Source organism: Actinia tenebrosa, unplaced genomic scaffold, assembly GCF_029948245.1.
Source record: "Actinia tenebrosa isolate PJP-AT-01 unplaced genomic scaffold, QUT_ActTen_1.0 PGA_scaffold9__36_contigs__length_13948895, whole genome shotgun sequence".
Lineage (NCBI taxonomy): Eukaryota > Metazoa > Cnidaria > Anthozoa > Actiniaria > Actiniidae > Actinia > Actinia tenebrosa.
Window position 1 is genome coordinate 7,340,529 of NW_028292586.1, and position 17,553 is coordinate 7,358,081.

Consider the following 17,553-nt stretch of genomic DNA (forward strand, 5'->3'; position numbering starts at 1 on the left):
GAGTGTGCACTGGGTTGCCCAATATGCTGGTTTAGTAAAAATACACAGGTGATTATTGAAAATCTTGCATGCTAATTGGTCGAGAAGCTCACACTATCACACGATAATCACATCCAGCGATAATCCAAAATGGCGGCCCGCCGCTTTGTTGCTGTTACTGGAGAGGAATTAGAAATAATGAAAGAAAATGCTGTTTCCAAAAGGACTAAAGAGGCTAACAAATTTGCACTAACTTTGTTCGGACTTAAAACAATCAAATAAGCTCAAACAAACTGTTTTGATTCGCAAAGTCGGAGTTCGCCTGTGTTGTAATTGAAAGCCACGCTTGTCACTTCAATTAAAATTTTTCCTAACTTTAAATGTGTCTTTCATCTTCTTTTTTTTCTTTTTTTGAAATATTCACCTGTGTATTTATACTCTTATGGAAGCCGATAGGGGTCACACGTTGTCGGGAACAAGTTGTCAGGAACGAATTGTCGGTGATGAGTTGTTGGGAATGAGTTGTTGGGAACAGTTTGTCGGGGACGAGTTGTCGGGAATGAGTAAATATTTCCCGATATTCACTTCGCCTTCGAGAAGGGGTTAGCACAGTTAGTATGAATATAAACAATCGTGAATAATTCATACGGGAGTTGTCACAAATTCTATTGCGTGACATTTCCTGCCGTGACACTGACCTCAGACTACACGAAAAAAATTCTAAGACGCGAAAGTCAGTTGCTCGCTACTGAGTACAGACTCGTCAGATATAACTAATAAGTTGAATCAAAATAACATCACTGACATGAATCGCCTAACTGGCCTAAACAAAAATATCGTTTTTAGGCTGGAAAAGAATACAGAGTTCCTGAGAAAATCGATGAAATTTTTGACTCCCGTACGAATAGCAAAATCCGGGAGCAAAATACTAGTCGCCGTACGGGTGACGTACAAATAGCCACTCGGTTATAACACAGGCTAACCACTCTAATAAATGAAGGAAATACTAAATGGTGTCTTGTCTTTGTCTTTTTATGCGCGCGCTATCGATTTTTTGTCATCTCACCTACCCCCCTTGGTAACAATTTTATTTTTCTACTATACAGCTACTATACAATATACTAGTATATTGTATAGTAGAAAAACAAAATTGTTACCAAGGGGGGTAGGTGAGATAGCGCGCGCGCATAAAAAGACAAAGACAAGACATCATTTAGTATTTCCTTCATTTATTAGAGTGGTTAGCCTGTGGTTATAAGTAACGTCCCATGACTATATTTACTTGATTAATATCTTGACAATCGATGAGCTTTTCAAGTTCAGAATCTTGAAATAGACTTGGAACAAGAAAACAATACAATAATAACTTATTTCCTTCTCTGTTTTTTTATAGTACTCGATGACTTGTTTTTGTCCGAATCAGACTGAAAACTTGACCATTTACCTTCTATCGGACATCGTGTTACTCATCTGTTTCGTTTTCTTGATAAACTACGGCATATAATCATATGATCAAAGCGTTTAGATAGAAACTGCGATTTTCGGAATTAAAAACGCTCACAGGAATCCTTTCTTCGTCCGCCATTTGAGGTATAAAAGTGGTTCATATCATGTTCTTTATCATGATATGTGCGGAAAAAGGGACCAATTAAGGCCCTTTGCAGCTAGTGGTCACGTGCTTGGATACCGCTTAGCAACACAAAACTGGAGAGCAAGCCTTCCAGTAAACAAAAGTTGTAATAGGTCAAGCACGCGTGGTTTTATACGATAGTTTCATCGTTCAAAACGCTTAATCCTTTTGCCCTATCTACAAACACAGTAAGATAATCTTAAATTCTCTCCTTTGGACTCGATTTTTGGTTCGAAGTAACGATATTCTTCGCGTTATCGCGAAAAAATTGTCACCGCCGGCCCGCTCGACGGCTGAAAAACATGGCGACTTCGCAAGGTATGTACTTCAAAACTCTCCTTTTTTTTGGTTTCTTTTCAATTATTGGACTTCTAAAATCTCTAAAATAACAGTTTAGATTGTGAATGGTGATCGATTGTAATTGGACGGCATTTTAATGGACGATTTGTTTATTTTTTGTGAGAGTGATTCCACGTCTAAAGTCAAGACTAACCCATGTTTACATATATTCGCTGTAGATGTTAGAACTCCCGACGAGCCATCACATACCAAGAAAAATTCTTCGTACCATTGTTGTGTTCCCTTGTGTAACGGAGATTCTCGATATCATCCTGATTTAAAGTTTCACCGCTTACCAGGCCGTGCAAGGGATGAGCAATTGAAAAAGGAATGGCTGGTGAAGATACGAAGAGATGTGGGCCCACACTTCAAGGTATATAGGAATCTAACAATATCAATGCACAATACGAATTGCCTGTGGATCTTTAAAAAACTGTAATGAAGATAAAAATAGTTGAATACAGTTACATTGTTATTAAAAGGACATTTGATTTATAATAGGTTAACAAAAGTACCAGAGTGTGCTCAAAACACTTCACTGAGGAAGATTACAATCCTCCCACTGATTCTGGACGTCAGTTGCTAAAAAGAGAAGCTGTACCATCAATCTTTGACTGGTCAACCAAATCCAAAGCAAGAAGAAAGATAATTCGACAAGTAGATAGGTAATGAATATCACATATTTCTACTTCAATACATTTCATTTAGACTTGACTGATGGAATTGTACTTGATGTTTATTTTGGTTTAAACCAAAATAATTTTATAATTTTAATAATTTAGTCTTTTATAATTTTTTATTTAGTGTGAACTGAGTGTGAACTGAGTGTCATCATAATTTCAAAACCTTTTTACAGAGACACTCAGACAGATGAAAGTGATGACAATGAAGATAATAGTCCCAGCACTTCTACAACCTTCAGCATGGATGACCTACAAGCACAAGTCCAGTCACTCAGAGCACAGTTCCAAGATGCACAAAAGCAACTTGAACAAAGTAGAAATGAAACTGCAGCTGCCCTCACTGAAATAAAAAGGGTTAAAGTTGAAGCTGCAAAAGAAATTGAGGACATTAAGAGGCAAGCTGCAGAACAATTAGCACTTAATAAATTTGGGCTTGAGAGATTTGGCACAGACAATGAGATCATAAGATTTTATACAGGTTTCCCATCCTATTTACATATTCAGTTCTTTTTTAAGTTTTTGCAGCCATGTGCTGCACAAATGACATATTGTTATGCCTCTGGAGAAAGAGAAAGTAGACCAGACTCAAGAAATATGCTTCTTGTGGATGAATTGTTTATGTTTTGTGTACGCCTCAAACAAGGTCTATTCGGACAGGATTTAGCTCATAGGTTCCGAATACATAAATCGTCAGTTTGCAGGAAATTGATCACATGGACTAATTTTTTGTATTTTCTTCTTGGTAGTCAAGTGATCTGGCCTTCAAGGCAAGATGTTGATAGGTTTATGCCAGAAGGTTTTAAAAAGCTTTATGCAAGCACACGTGTCATTTTAGATTGTACAGAGATTTTTGTTCAAACACCTACCTCCCTACTACTTCAGTCGCAGCTTTATTCTAGTTATAAGAGTAATACTACACTCAAGGGTTTGATAGGCATTACCCCTAATTCCCTATATCATGAGCCTTCATTATTTACTGTCAGCTGTTATACGTCGAAGCTTATACCTGGATACTTGTGTCTTGTATAAGAACTTATAGGAATTAGAACTTAGATAGAAGCAGTTTACCCCTTTCTAGAAGTAGTTTACTTTCAAGGCTCGTAAAAGGCACACGAAACAAACTTTTCGGCTTTCGGCCAGAAAAGAAAGCCAATAATATTAACTAAAGGCAATGACACCGAAGGAGACAATGAAACTGGAGCTGTTCAAGCTCTTCAAGGAGATCTATCCAGTCACCAAATAGATCTTTGTTTTATGTCCGAGACGTGCTACATGACCGTTTTGACAAGAACCTGGTCTCTCCACGTGGTTTTAATCTCATAACTAAAGACAGAAAAGAAAGGATTGGAGGTGGAGTTGCTATCGTAAGTAGGAATGATTGGAAAATAAAAGTGCTTGAACCTTTCAATGATGGTAGAGACTTTGAATGCCTGTGGGTTGAGATATGCCCTTCAAAGAATCAACTGTTTTATGCTGCTGTACTTTATCATCCACCAGATCAAGTTTGCAACCCGGACGACTTAAATCGAATGTCTTGCTGATGTACTTGAATTTCTCTTGTCGGAAAATCCAAATTGTAAGTTCATGCTAGCTGGCGATGTTAATCAACTAATCTACAACCATTAATTCATCAGTTTTCCTATTCTCAACTCTTCAAGAAACCAACTAGTGGCATCAAAATTCTGGATGTTTTGCTAACTAATGCACCACTAGACTTTGGATCTGTAAGATGCACAAATAGCCTGATTAACACTGATCACAAGTTTGTGGTGGTTCATCCCAAAATAAAGACCAAAGCCACATGCAAGAAAATGGGTTGAATTTCGGGATACTCGATCACACTGCAAACTAGCAATGATTGATTTCCTGAAAGGAATTGACTGGAGGAGTGAGCTATTTATAAGAGACTTAAACAATGCAATTTCTCATTTTTAATCTGCATTATGCCCTGCGATTGAAATCTGTTTCCCCATGAAAAGGGTTAAGATGTCATCGAATGATCCTGTATTTATTACACCTCTTGTAAAGTATCTGTTAAAGAAAAGACGAAGGTTTTTCCCAGAAAGGTATGATTGTTGAAGCAAACTCACTTCTGCCAAGGGTAAGTGAACTCATAATTATTGAAAATCAGATCAACTCCGTCAAAAGCAAAAATGAGAAGCATGGATCCACTACTAAGCAGTGGTGGAAGACAGTAAACACTATCACTGGTAGAGAGGCAAAGGATGACCCACTTAGTTCGATCTTCTGTCTGGAAGATATAAATACTTTTTTTCAAGGAATTAACACAGATACTAAATATAAAACTCCTATTTTATTGGAAATTACGGAACATATGAGAATGCCTGTTGTTGATGAATCTACCACATTCCTATCAAGTGATAAAAAACAGCTTCAGGTCCGGATGGTATTCAGTACTGGTTCTGGAAAGAATTTGCACTAGAACTGGCTCCAGTTATCACTCACTTATTCAACCTATCTATTGAAGCTCAATCAGTCCCACTGCCATGGAATAAGTTGCTAGCATAACTCCTATACCTAAAGAATCTCCACTTCAGACTATCAATCAACTGCATCCAATATCTTTGACTGACATTATTATCAGACTCTTTGAACATATAATTTATAACTTAGAGATTAGACCATCAATCATAGAAATAGAAATAGGTCAGGATAAGTTTGCTTATAAACAAGGTTGTAACACCACATTGGCACTATTGCAGTGCCAACATATGTGGATGAAATGGTTGGATGGGATGGCTGATAGTGTAAGGGTCTTTGCCTTTGATTTCTTGCAAGCCTTTGATTCAGTGAATCACTTTATCTTACTGAATAAGTTTAAACAATTGCCTATTAACCCATATATATTTAATTGGGTAGTGGATTTTCTTACTAATAGACAACAGAGAGTCATTAGTGATGGTATTTTTACTCCTTTTGTATCTATAAATAGTTGTGTTCCCCAAGGAACAATATTTTGGGTCCCGTGCTCTTTTTAGTTATGCTGAATGACATCAAACCTATAAATAATTCTAAGTCTATTTTGGTTAAATACACAGATGATTTAACTTTAAGTACCTTTAGGATTGGTAATAATGATTGTTCTATCCAAGAGGTAGACTCCATTAAGAAGTGGGCTCAGGATAATTTAATGGATATTAATTTATCAAGGGCGGATCCAGGGGGAGAGTCGGGGGGGGTCACGACCCCCCCTGTCATTCCTGAGGTGAAATGGGCTTCCTGTGGTAAAAATGCGACTGGGATTCCTTTGCCCACCAAAATTTACCCCTGAGACCCCCCCTTCAAAAAAATCCTGGATCCGCCCTTGATTTATCTAAGACTAAAGAACTTGTTGTCAAGGGCAAAGCTGTGGCACCTATTCCTGATTCCATACAGGGTATTGAACAAGTAAAACATTAAACTTTTGGGTGTTCATTTCCATAGTAACCCTACCAATTGGGACATCCAATTTGATAACTTAATTAAAAAGGCAGGGAAGAGAATGTATATACTAAGGATTTGTAAGAAATATGGTTATAGTTTGGACTGCCTCCATCACCTTTTCCAATCTATCATTATGTCTCTATTCACCTATGCCAGTTCAATTTGGGGCTGTTCTAGAGTACAAACAATAAGTGTGCAACACTTGCAGTATTTAGTAGTAAAGAGTGCTAATTAAACAATAGAAAACAATAGGATTAGCATGATTTAGCAGTATTTAGTGGTATTTATGTTACACACTTATAGTGTTTGTACTCTAGTTACTCTAAATATTTAATAAATAAAAATAGATGTTTTGCAGAATAGAGCTTTTAAGTTTGGTTATATTAAGAATACGGTTCCAGTGAAAGACATAATTGAAAAATCAGATTTAAGATTATGGGATAAAGTAACTCGAGCCTAATCACCCTCTTTTCCATCTGCTTCCACCCAAGAGGACCAGGGTCTTAAAGTGCTTATAAGCCTTTACACAATTTGAATGTCGGGTCTTTGAGATACCAAAGTTTATATTTCCAATATGTTAATGACTGTGGCAACTTTTAATATTGAACGCTGGACATTTTTTGAAAACAAATTTGTAAGAACCTTTACGTGAGTCACGAGTAAGAGGGTGATGCTTTTAAAATACTGTAATCCAGAACGAGTGCAGTGTTGTATATTAAATGATCCCTTATGTTACGTCATAGTCATTAACATATTGGGAATATAAACCTTCGTATTTCAAAGACCCAACATTCAAATGACGAATTATTTTCACAATCAACTATTCACTATCTAAAGAATCAATTCTGAAAATATTGTGTTAAGGCTTACAAGCACTTTAAGAGATAGAGTACATAGTTTTATTCTCCCGTCAAAAACTGAGCGTTTTAAGAAAGTTTTCTTAAAATAAATGCCTTTTTCGATAAGTATTTAATAATCTATTTTTGCTGTAGAGCGCACGCACTAAAACCGTGAACATTAAATAGTACTAATTAGTACTATTTCATGCATAATCCTTTGTTTTCTATTGTTTGATATTACTATTTAGTGCTAAAAATTAGTATTTGTTTCACGGATTTAGTGTGAGCACTCTATCATTAATTATATTTTATCATAATTTTTACATATATAATTAGTTTAGTTAGTCAATTTGTCATTAAGGACGTTTGTCTTCTTAATTAATAAAGAGCTATTATTATAAGGTGGCCTTCAAACACACATGCTTGATTCTGTGGTAAGCTAGAGTCTATCATGTAAAGCGTTTTGAAGTTATTCTAAGCGTAAAAATCTCTGAAAAGACATTGTAAAAAAGAGTGCTTGAAAAAGTATTTGTCCTGACGTAAGCAAAAACAGCACAACCAATGCTCTGCTCTACCGGCTAAGGATTCGTCAATGTAGTCTAAGAAGATTGTCATGCAAATAGAGGATATTTCAAGGGCGCGCGGAGATACAAATTTACACTCGATTGCAGTATTTCAGTATATTTAATCGCTTTATTTATTGTTTGTTTCATTCAATGACTGTCAAAATATTTTTTCATGTCTAATGATTATAAATCAGTTGGTTTTAAGCGTTGAAAATGGTTATTTTGCATTATGCATCTCATTAGATATTTGTATGAATGTATACTACAACGTTTCTGCAATCAAGTGTATCTATAAACTAACTAATAGATTTAATTGTAATGTACTGGAATTTAGAATAATGGGCAAGACTAATCGAATAGACGCTATTCACATGTGATATATATGTGACATATGGGTGAGGTACTAGTATCTCATATTTTCCGATCCAATCCTTCTCCCACTTTTTCCCCTAGTCTCTTATATTTTCCAAACTTGCGCTCCCTACCCCCACTTCCAGAGGTAGCCGTGCTCGTAGGATTGGAATACAGCTGGCGATGGAGTACAAGAGAGTCGTTGGTCATGAATGCATTCATTACTGTTATGGGAATAGAGAATGAATCTTGAGAGTGTGATACAAGAGAGTCAAGAAATGAGTTCATATTTGGTATCATGCTCTTACGGACGATATTCCGCAACCAATGTATGGGATTAGAATATAGCTGATGATCGAGTACAAGAGAGTGGTAGGTCCTGAATGCATTCATCACTGTTAGGGGAATGGAAAAGTGAATATTGAGAGTGTGATACAAGAGGGTCAAGAAATGAGTTCATTTGATATCATGCTCTTACGGACGATATTCAACCAATGTATGGGATTAGAATATAGCTGATGATCGAGTACAAGAGAGTGGAAGGTCCTGAATGCATTCATGGCCGTTATGGGAATGGAAAAGTGAATCTTGAGAGTGTGATGTACAAGAGGGTCAAGAAATGAGTGCATTTGGTATCATGCTCTTACGGACGATATTCAACCAATGTATGGGATTAGAATATAGCTGGCGATGGAGTACAAGAGAGTGGTAGGTCCTGAATGCATTCATGGCCGTTATGGGAATGGAAAAGTGAATCTTGAGAGTGTGATGTACAAGAGGGTCAAGAAATGAGTGCTTTTGGTATCATGCTCTTACCGATCTGTTTATTTGATGATTTTTTTCAAAAATCAAAAACTCCCGTGTATTGGTTCCCGGGTGCCGGGTATCTAGATACTTCGATAAATATTTGATCCACGGAAATTAAAAATAAAAAAAATAAATAAATTGACTTTATTTAACGAGGGTGACATACATTACTGGTGACCCAGTAGTTTCCATTATGGCCCTCCTACGATTAACAAACTGAAATGAAAGATTAAATGAACATAAAGCAATGATGTTAAGAATCCCAACTGGCAAGGAGGCAAACTAGTTGGCTATTAACAAGCATGGTCGAGAAACTGAATCTGAACTAATCAGGAATCGGAACAAATACAGTCTCAGCTAGTGGCCACATTATATTTGTATAAGATAATCTCAATTTGCCGAAGGTGAGTTGATCATGCTTTATTTTATAGGATTGATCGATCGTACTACAGTGCAGATATGTACCGCTGGGACATGATATACTATCTTAAGCCTTTATGTGCTAAGAAGCGTCATTCAATGAAAATACTTGTCAAAAATTTTTAAATTGAAGTCAAATACATATGATTGTTTACTTGACTTTTAAAGGCTGCAGAGCCAGCACTGAATCCATAGAAAGTATTCTTAATTAAGCACTCCACGAAGCAATAAATTTACAATTACAAACAAGAACTTTACTAAAACTGTAAAGATATCAAAACTTTATCAAACCTTTTCCATGGCAATGGGTGTAGGTATAACCTTAGAAATGCAGATGACTTCTCAATACCAAGATTTAACACTATAACATATGGGAAGCACAGTATAAGGTATATGTAGGTCCTTTCATTTGGTCAAAGCTTGATCGATAAATCGCTCAAAATGGCTGAATCAATTAATATATTTAGAAAGATATAACTAGCTAAAAACTAGTGTGAGCTGCGTCGGCGTTTCTAATGAAACAGTAATGAAGAAAAGGTAAATTATACAACGTGAAAAGATGAAAAAACTTACTGACGTTTCAGACGCTAGTCCTTCGTCGGAGTAAAGTCCTCCGACGAAGGACTAGCGTCCGAAACGTCGGTAAGTTTTTTCATCTTTTCACGGTGTATAATTGACCTTTTCATCATTACTAATATATTTAGAAATCAAGTAAGGAAGTTGGACTTGGCCATGACTATCTCTACTCAGGAGTGTAAAGACTGCTTTTTGTGACGAAGGACTAGCGTCCGAAACGTCGGTAAGTTTTTTCATCTTTTCACGGTGTATAATTGACCTTTTCATCATTACTAATATATTTAGAAATCAAGTAAGGAAGTTGGACTTGGCCATACTATCTCTACTCAGGAGTGTAAAGACTGCTTTTTGTGTCTAAATTAATTCATGTCTCTACTTGTTGTTGAATAATTTAATTTTTATGGGTAATGCAGTGTGCTGCAGTTTTCCATACCCGCGAACTCAGATGTCCTGATAGTAGTTTCAGTGTCTGGATAGACGTGGGGCGTCTGATTTGGCCGGGGTGCAAACCTGTGGTACACAGCTATTATTTTATTATCTACACATATAATTCATGTATAACATACCAGTTGCACTAGGGATATTGGAGGGGAGAGGGTAGAGTGGGGGGGGGGGGGGGGGGGGGGGGGGGAGGGGTGGAATAGATGGTGTTGGGGTGGGAATGTAAATAGGAAATAACTAACAATTAACTATGGATTTTAAGGGTTTTTATTAGGGTTAGATAGGTGTCTCCAATTAGTTTCTTAATTGTAAGCTAGAAAGAAAGACATGTTAATAAAGTTATTATTATTATTATTATGTAATATCAATGTCGATGGATTTTGTATGGATATAATTATTTCTTTAAAAAAAGTTACTGTACACATGTTATATATTGTTTATATATTGCTTATATATTGTTTTGCATTTATCAAAAATCCATCTAAATCTTGCAGGGTGGTCTTATACCAACCAATGCTCCATAAATTAGTTGCCATGAAGATGACTGTCCATGAGAAGAATGTTATTTGCCTGGCCAATTAAACACACAGACATTTAGCCATTGATGATAATGATGGCTGCTATATTTGGTTTAACAACCCTAAATTTAAATTTGGATTTTTGGACTAGCCTAAATATACACATGATTTGAACAAAATCATCATAAACTTAGCACAAAAATGTCCCATATTAAGATCTTGTACAATTCCACATTGTGAAAATGTTCGAAATACTAGAAACCAACCATTACAATAATTTACACCTCAATAATGTTTTTGTCTCAAATGGATAAGATGAAAGCAAAAGTTTAAATTTGACATGTCATATTGCACATTTTTCTTGTATGATACGTTTTTCAGCTAAAAATATTTAAAAAAATGTACATATAGAATAATTCATTTTTTCAGTTTCTATACATTTCATTAAAATGACCAATTTTTAATCCAATTCCATCATCAAGTGATAAAAAGAAAGAAAAACTGGGATCTTGACACCATAGAAATGAGATCATCAAACACAACAATTGCAATTGGACATTTTTTCATTTATTTTGATTTAAATACTTTCAGTTTAACAAAATGTGCATAAACATCAGAGTATGATAATTATCATTTTGTGATTGGAGCTCATTCATGAATTTTGTACATTATCTACACAATTTGAAATGTGAATCAGAGACCTTCACAGTCAAGCATATTTATATGTGAAAGACCTTCACTGTCAAGCATATTTATATGTGAAAGACCTTCACAGTCTAACATATTTATATGTGAAAGACCTTCACAGTCTAACATATTTATATGTGAAAGACCTTCACTGTCAAGCATATTTATATGTGAAAGACCTTCACAGTATAACATATTTATATGTGAAAGTCCTTCACAGTATAACATATTTATATGTGAAAGTCCTTCACAGTCAAGCATATTTATATGTGAAAGACCTTCACAGTATAACATATTTATATGTGAAAGTCCTTCACAGTCTAACATATTTATATGTGAAAGTCCTTCACAGTCAAGCATATTTATATGTGAAAGTCCTTCACAGTCAAGCATATTTATATGTGAAAGTCCTTCACAGTCTAACATATTTATATGTGAAAGTCCTTCACAGTCTAACATATTTATATGTGAAAGACATTCACTGTCAAGCATATTTATATGTGAAAGTCCTTTACAGTCTAATATACTATGGAAAACTAGTGAAAACTAGTGGTTTACTCCGATGAAGGACTAACGTCCGAAACGTCAGTTTCATTTTTACATACCATACGGTGTTACAAATTATCTATCTATCAACTGTTCTAATATACTATAGCTAGTATGTAGAAATTCATAATATTTGAAATCCGAAATCTACGTATTTTAAAAATATTCCGAAACAACATATGCTTTGTATTCATTTTCATTTGAAGAATACTTTTCTCAATTGCTGTTAAATTTATAACGACGTTCTTGGACTTTCTTACCTGCAAAGCAGTTCGTAATTAAAAATCTACTTAGGTTTGCTTCTAAGCATTTAAAATATGTACCATAGTTCATTTTGATTTAGCTGGTTTCTTCAACTTGAACACGAGATGTTTCTCTCTTTGTCCACATGTTCCACGAGCATAAGTAATTTTACGCTGAATTCTTCCGTGAATAACTCCAAATTTGTCAAATTTCCCTAATAAACCTTTAGCTTGTTAATTCTTCTTTGGGCTTAACTACTTGCTGCTGTATTTTTTGTCATAATTCTGCTTTCATAAGAGTTTCTTTCTTGAAACGAACAAGCATCCGTTAACGTACTGTAACACTATCTTGTTGTGATTTGAATATTCCTTGCAAACAATGACAGGAAATGACCTTTGGACTTTTAATCCAATTATAAGTATCTAAACTGAAGTTATATGAAATTATAAGTATCTAAATCGCATTCGCAAACAAAGCACAATTTTTTCGTTTTAGAACTAGAAATGCAATCGCTTGACGGTTGTTTATTGAGTTAGGAACATTAGGTTTGGAATTTAGTTTGTATAAATTCAGTTTAGATACTTATAATTGGATTAAAAGTCCAAAGGTCATTTCCTGTCATTGTTTGCAAGGAATATTCAAATCACAACAAGATAGTGTTACAGTACGTTAACGGATGCTTGTTCGTTTCAAGAAAGAAACTCTTATGAAAGCAGAATTATGACAAAAAATACAGCAGCAAGTAGTTAAGCCCAAAGAAGAATTAACAAGCTAAAGGTTTATTAGGGAAATTTGACAAATTTGGAGTTATTCACGGAAGAATTCAGCGTAAAATTACTTATGCTCGTGGAACATGTGGACAAAGAGAGAAACATCTCGTGTTCAAGTTGAAGAAACCAGCTAAATCAAAATGAACTATGGTACATATTTTAAATGCTTAGAAGCAAACCTAAGTAGATTTTTAATTACGAACTGCTTTGCAGGTAAGAAAGTCCAAGAACGTCGTTATAAATTTAACAGCAATTGAGAAAAGTATTCTTCAAATGAAAATGAATACAAAGGGTCCGTGTACCTTCCGGCCATTTGATTTTTAAAAATAAGAAAATTGAATTTCGTTCACCAATTTTTTTGATTTTGTTGTTTTGAGAGTAAGAAATTACCAAAAATAGCATTTTTTAAATTTTTGATAATAAGAAACTAGCTTTTTTTGATTGAAATCTAAAAACTGAAATCAATTTTCAATTTTCAAAAAAAACAAAAATTGAATCGTACAAAATTTACTCTAACGGGGGAGGGGTAAGACAAGTCGTGACTCTGTCCCAGGACCTTATCTGACAATGCATAATGTGCATTCTGATTAAAAATGGCCGCACTGTTGTCAAACAGAGGTGTCATTCGTATGTTTTACTATTTGGCATTAATCCTGGAAAGTTTTTCGTGGATTTTAAACACAGCTGGAACCGAAATAGATGGCACAATGTAATTCAACGCTGGAACCTGAATATTCTGCCAAACGTTATAATCGTCTCGATGGTTCGGTGAAAGGAAAGGCTTGGTTTTTGACAGATTTTTGTATTATATGTCATTGGCCGGCGAGATACAGCATTGGAGATGCTTCAAGCAAGAATCAAAGCATTTTTTAAAGAGTATAATCGTTGGATTTGGCTTTTTTTTTTTGTGTGTGTGTGGGTTTATTTGAAGTAAGCTTACGCAAGACAAGACAAGACAAGTTATAACAACAACAATTTCCTTTTTATTGCTAATAATTTTGGATTAACTGTGTGGGAAATATAAGCTTACAAGGCAAGAACGCAACAGGTATATATCAAAATGCTTAAAAAGTTCATTAGCATTTACTACGGTAGTACTACAACTTTATGCAGTACATCCTAATCAATCTACCAAGACTCAAAGGGATTCATGAAAACGAAATCCTGCTTCATGGATAAGGGTATTATAATGTTGATGTACTATGTGATTTGAAAATTGTATCACACTTTGTTCAATTTTAAATGATTTGGTATATTTACGAATTATAGTATCACCAGATGTACTGGATCTATAGCTTGATATGTTCAAAATATAAACACCATTATTATCATGGAAGCAACTGAATTCTGAAATCAGATGCAGTAAAATATGCAGTTTTTTTCAGCATTATATTTTTTGAGTGATTATGTGGTGTATACAACATTAAGGAGTTTATCATGCCTTGAGACCTTTGAAGTAAGCGACCTTTGAAGTAAGGATTCAGAAGGAATCAGTGGCTATGATTCAGTATTGAAGAGTAGTGAAGTGTTAAGTTTCTGAAGACCTTCACTGCATCCCTAAACATTGATACATCACTGTTCACAAGTCTCTGGAAAATGATATCGATGTTTGGAAATAGGTGTTCGAAATCCCTTTGACGTGCTATCTGCATTTCAGAGGGCAAGGGGTCAGCTCCAAACTCTGACCAGTAAGTCAGTTGTCCCCCATCCTCTTCATAAACTTTGACTGCTTGCTCAGCAGTTGGAAGGAGGTGTTGTGGCACAACTTTTGTTTTATCCTTTTTTGCTTGCAACTCCTTCGGTATACCTTTTCCTGTTGAGATATTAGAAAAGTTAAAATAGAAATAATACACAGAGGGAAATATAAACCAAGAAAGCAAACAATAATAAACACTCTAAAAGAAAAATCATGTGACATGAAGTTCAGTGCTATTGATTGTTTTCAGTTCATTTACTAAACTTGTTTGGATCATTCATTCGGTTGACCTATATGGCATCACAGCTTGTTTAAAATAATGGTGAAGAATAATAAAGTGAATTTATGCTAAATTAAGTGGTTTTTTTTAAATGTTTCATAATTTGACCAGTGCTTATCCTACAAATTATATTTCAGTTATGTATGGTATTTAGTGAACTACATATTTTGCTTTTTTAGGTTCTAAAAGAATACAATCTTCGGTAGTTTTCTTTTGTGTTGTTGCTGTTCTGACTCCTTTTACTGAACCATGCATATGGTACATTCATAGAATTAAAACCAGGCAATGATTTTAAATTTACAGCTAAACAATAATGTACACAAACACTGTAATCCATTTTATTATCCAACCTGGAATTCTGTGTGAGTTCCAGGAGTCAATAACCTGACAACAGCCAGCAAAACAAACCCGCATTGAAACCCAGGATACACAGAACTTAGTTGAATCATCTTCCATGTCCAAAGATTCATCATCCACCATTGAGTTCAATGCTCTCTTAACAGGATAGTTCACTCTGAGATTGATTTCGACCCAAAGTCTTTCAATTCTGTGGTTCTAAAATAGATGAGCAAACAGTTAAAATCAAATAATAATTATTAGGTTCACTAAGAAAGCTAGTGATATTATTCCTATGCTCATGAGCAGACATAGCTTGAAGCAAAACATCTTTACATTGTAATGCGCATGAACCAGGCCATTATTTTTTTACACATTTTTTTCCAGATCTCTCCATGAATCAAAAAACAACAATGGAAAATGAAAAATAAATAGTGATACAATATTGAGAAATCATACAGAGTAAGATATCAAGTCCAAAATCACTTACCTCTTTAGAGGTTGTCTGTATATATGGGAGGCGAGTAGGGTTTGTCCTTTGCTCTTTCAACAGTTCTTGTACAAAGAGCATCAATGAAAATTCTCTGCCTTTATCCACTCTAATTTGATCCCACAGGCCATAAGTAAGCACTGATTGTCTAGAACAAATATAACATTCATGAAGGAAAACCAAAAAAGATCATAACCATGAATGAGTTGTATAAACTGTAACTAGGATTGTATCAATTCAAAACTTGATAGTTACTCTCAGAACATTTTTAGGGGGACATGACATTAAACACACACATTTCACATTTTATATAAACATTAGTGACAATGTTTAGGGAGAAATGCAAATTTGACACTCAAAATGTACTGTATATGTTCCTAAAATAGCCATTTAATCCATTAAATAGCAGCTTCATAATCATAGCTTTACATAGAGTTTTACCATCATAGCTTCATTATTAGATTTACAATCACTATAAAGTAAACGTACTCACCTGTATATGTGATCATATATCAGAAGGTTATTTTTGACAGGCATTAATGCATGGCTTACAACCATCCCACTGTAGCCATCAATTGCACATACATGGACTACCCCATACATACCAAGTTTTTCATTTTGGTCTACATGGAGTTTGTGTCCAAAATATTCTGCATGATATGGCAAAGGATTTGTTTGCTGCTCTGCTCTATTTTTTCTTTGGTTGTGGTACCTAGGAGCCACTTTAATCAGGGACTTGCCAACTCTTCGTTCAGCAACACAGATTGATTTTGAATGCAAATATCCTGTTACCATTTTCCTACCCCAAGTGGGACCAACCTGGATAAATTAAATTTATAAAAAAATATCATTATAAAAATAATTCATACATAGCAGCCCAATAGGGGGGGGGGGGGGGGGGCAACTTCCCTTTTGCCCAGTTTGCCAATCTCAGTTCCAATCTCAATTCCCCTCTCCCTTACTCTTGGCCCACCAAGAAAGGGGTATGAACATGACACTTTCTCTTTGATTTTGTTAATTAAAGATGCATGTTTTTACCCTTTTGGTCCAAAATATCCCCACGATGCAGGAAATAGCATAAGCATATTTGAAAAAAAAAATTTTTTTTGTCGTGGAAGCATGCCCCGAACTCCACTTCTGGTTTCGCGTATCGTATGTCGTTTGTTGTAGTCAGCTGTGAGATTCGTCTAACACCGAATTTTTCTGGGCCCCCATTTTTGAGCGTCCTGGATCCGCCCCTCTTCCCCTTCCTTGGCTCTCTAATGATGAGTAGCCACTTATTACCTTTGAAACAACTTCGCGAACCACGACATCTAGATCTTCATCATTAACGCCAGATTTCCTTGTTATGTCATTTTCCTTGCAAAATCGTCTTACAGATCGTTCGCTGAAGCCTTTTCCACCAGGGTATCGCTTCTTGAGAAGCTCACTTATCTCCAAATGGGTTTTGCTTTGCTCACATACCAGACTTTTAACGTATTCTTTTGACACACGCTCCATCTGTTGCTATTCGTATATTAATATTGACAGTAATAAATGCCAGTTAAACAGCCGGAACGAAATAATTCGCGCCAATTTTGAAACTGATGGGTAAAAACCGCAGGCCAACGACAACGCAAATTCAGATTTGAGGTGTGCACGTGCGAGGGAAGGTTCATTTGACCAGAGTTAATATAGTAATGATGAAAAGGTAAATTATACACCGTGAAAAGATGAAAAAACTTACTGACGTTTCGGACGCTAGTCCTTCGTCGGAGTACTCCGACGAAGGACTAGCGTCCGAAACGTCAGTAAGTTTTTTCATCTTTTCACGGTGTATAATTTACCTTTTCATCATTACTGTTTCATTAGAAACACCGACGCAGCTCACACTAGTTTTTAGCTAGTTATATCTTTTCAGAGTTAATATAGG

The 17,553-nt window shown here is 35.4% G+C and overlaps 2 protein-coding genes across 3 annotated transcripts; one reads left to right on the forward strand and one right to left on the reverse strand.

The window, feature by feature from the left end:
• The first annotated feature begins 1,368 nt into the window (after positions 1–1,368).
• LOC148904652 (uncharacterized) lies at positions 1,369–5,837 on the forward strand. Of its 2 annotated transcripts, XM_089025304.1 has the most exons (4): positions 1,369–1,927; positions 2,128–2,321; positions 2,450–2,613; positions 2,805–5,837. In XM_089025304.1, the coding sequence occupies exons 1-4, from the start codon at positions 1,912–1,914 to the stop codon at positions 3,658–3,660; spliced, it is 1,230 nt and encodes a 409-aa protein (XP_088881430.1). In that variant the 5' UTR covers positions 1,369–1,911; the 3' UTR covers positions 3,661–5,837. The 2 variants fall into 2 exon arrangements, with proteins under 2 accessions (XP_088881430.1, XP_088881429.1); XM_089025303.1 differs by having other exon boundaries at positions 1,369–2,321.
• A 7,898-nt stretch (positions 5,838–13,735) lies between these two features.
• LOC148904653 (uncharacterized) lies at positions 13,736–17,299 on the reverse strand. The gene is made up of 5 exons (XM_089025305.1): positions 16,926–17,299; positions 16,135–16,460; positions 15,642–15,789; positions 15,166–15,370; positions 13,736–14,652 (listed from the first exon to the last, which is right to left on the reverse strand). The coding sequence occupies exons 1-5, from the start codon at positions 17,139–17,141 to the stop codon at positions 14,330–14,332; spliced, it is 1,218 nt and encodes a 405-aa protein (XP_088881431.1). The 5' UTR covers positions 17,142–17,299; the 3' UTR covers positions 13,736–14,329.
• Between the last annotated feature and the right edge of the window lie 254 nt (positions 17,300–17,553).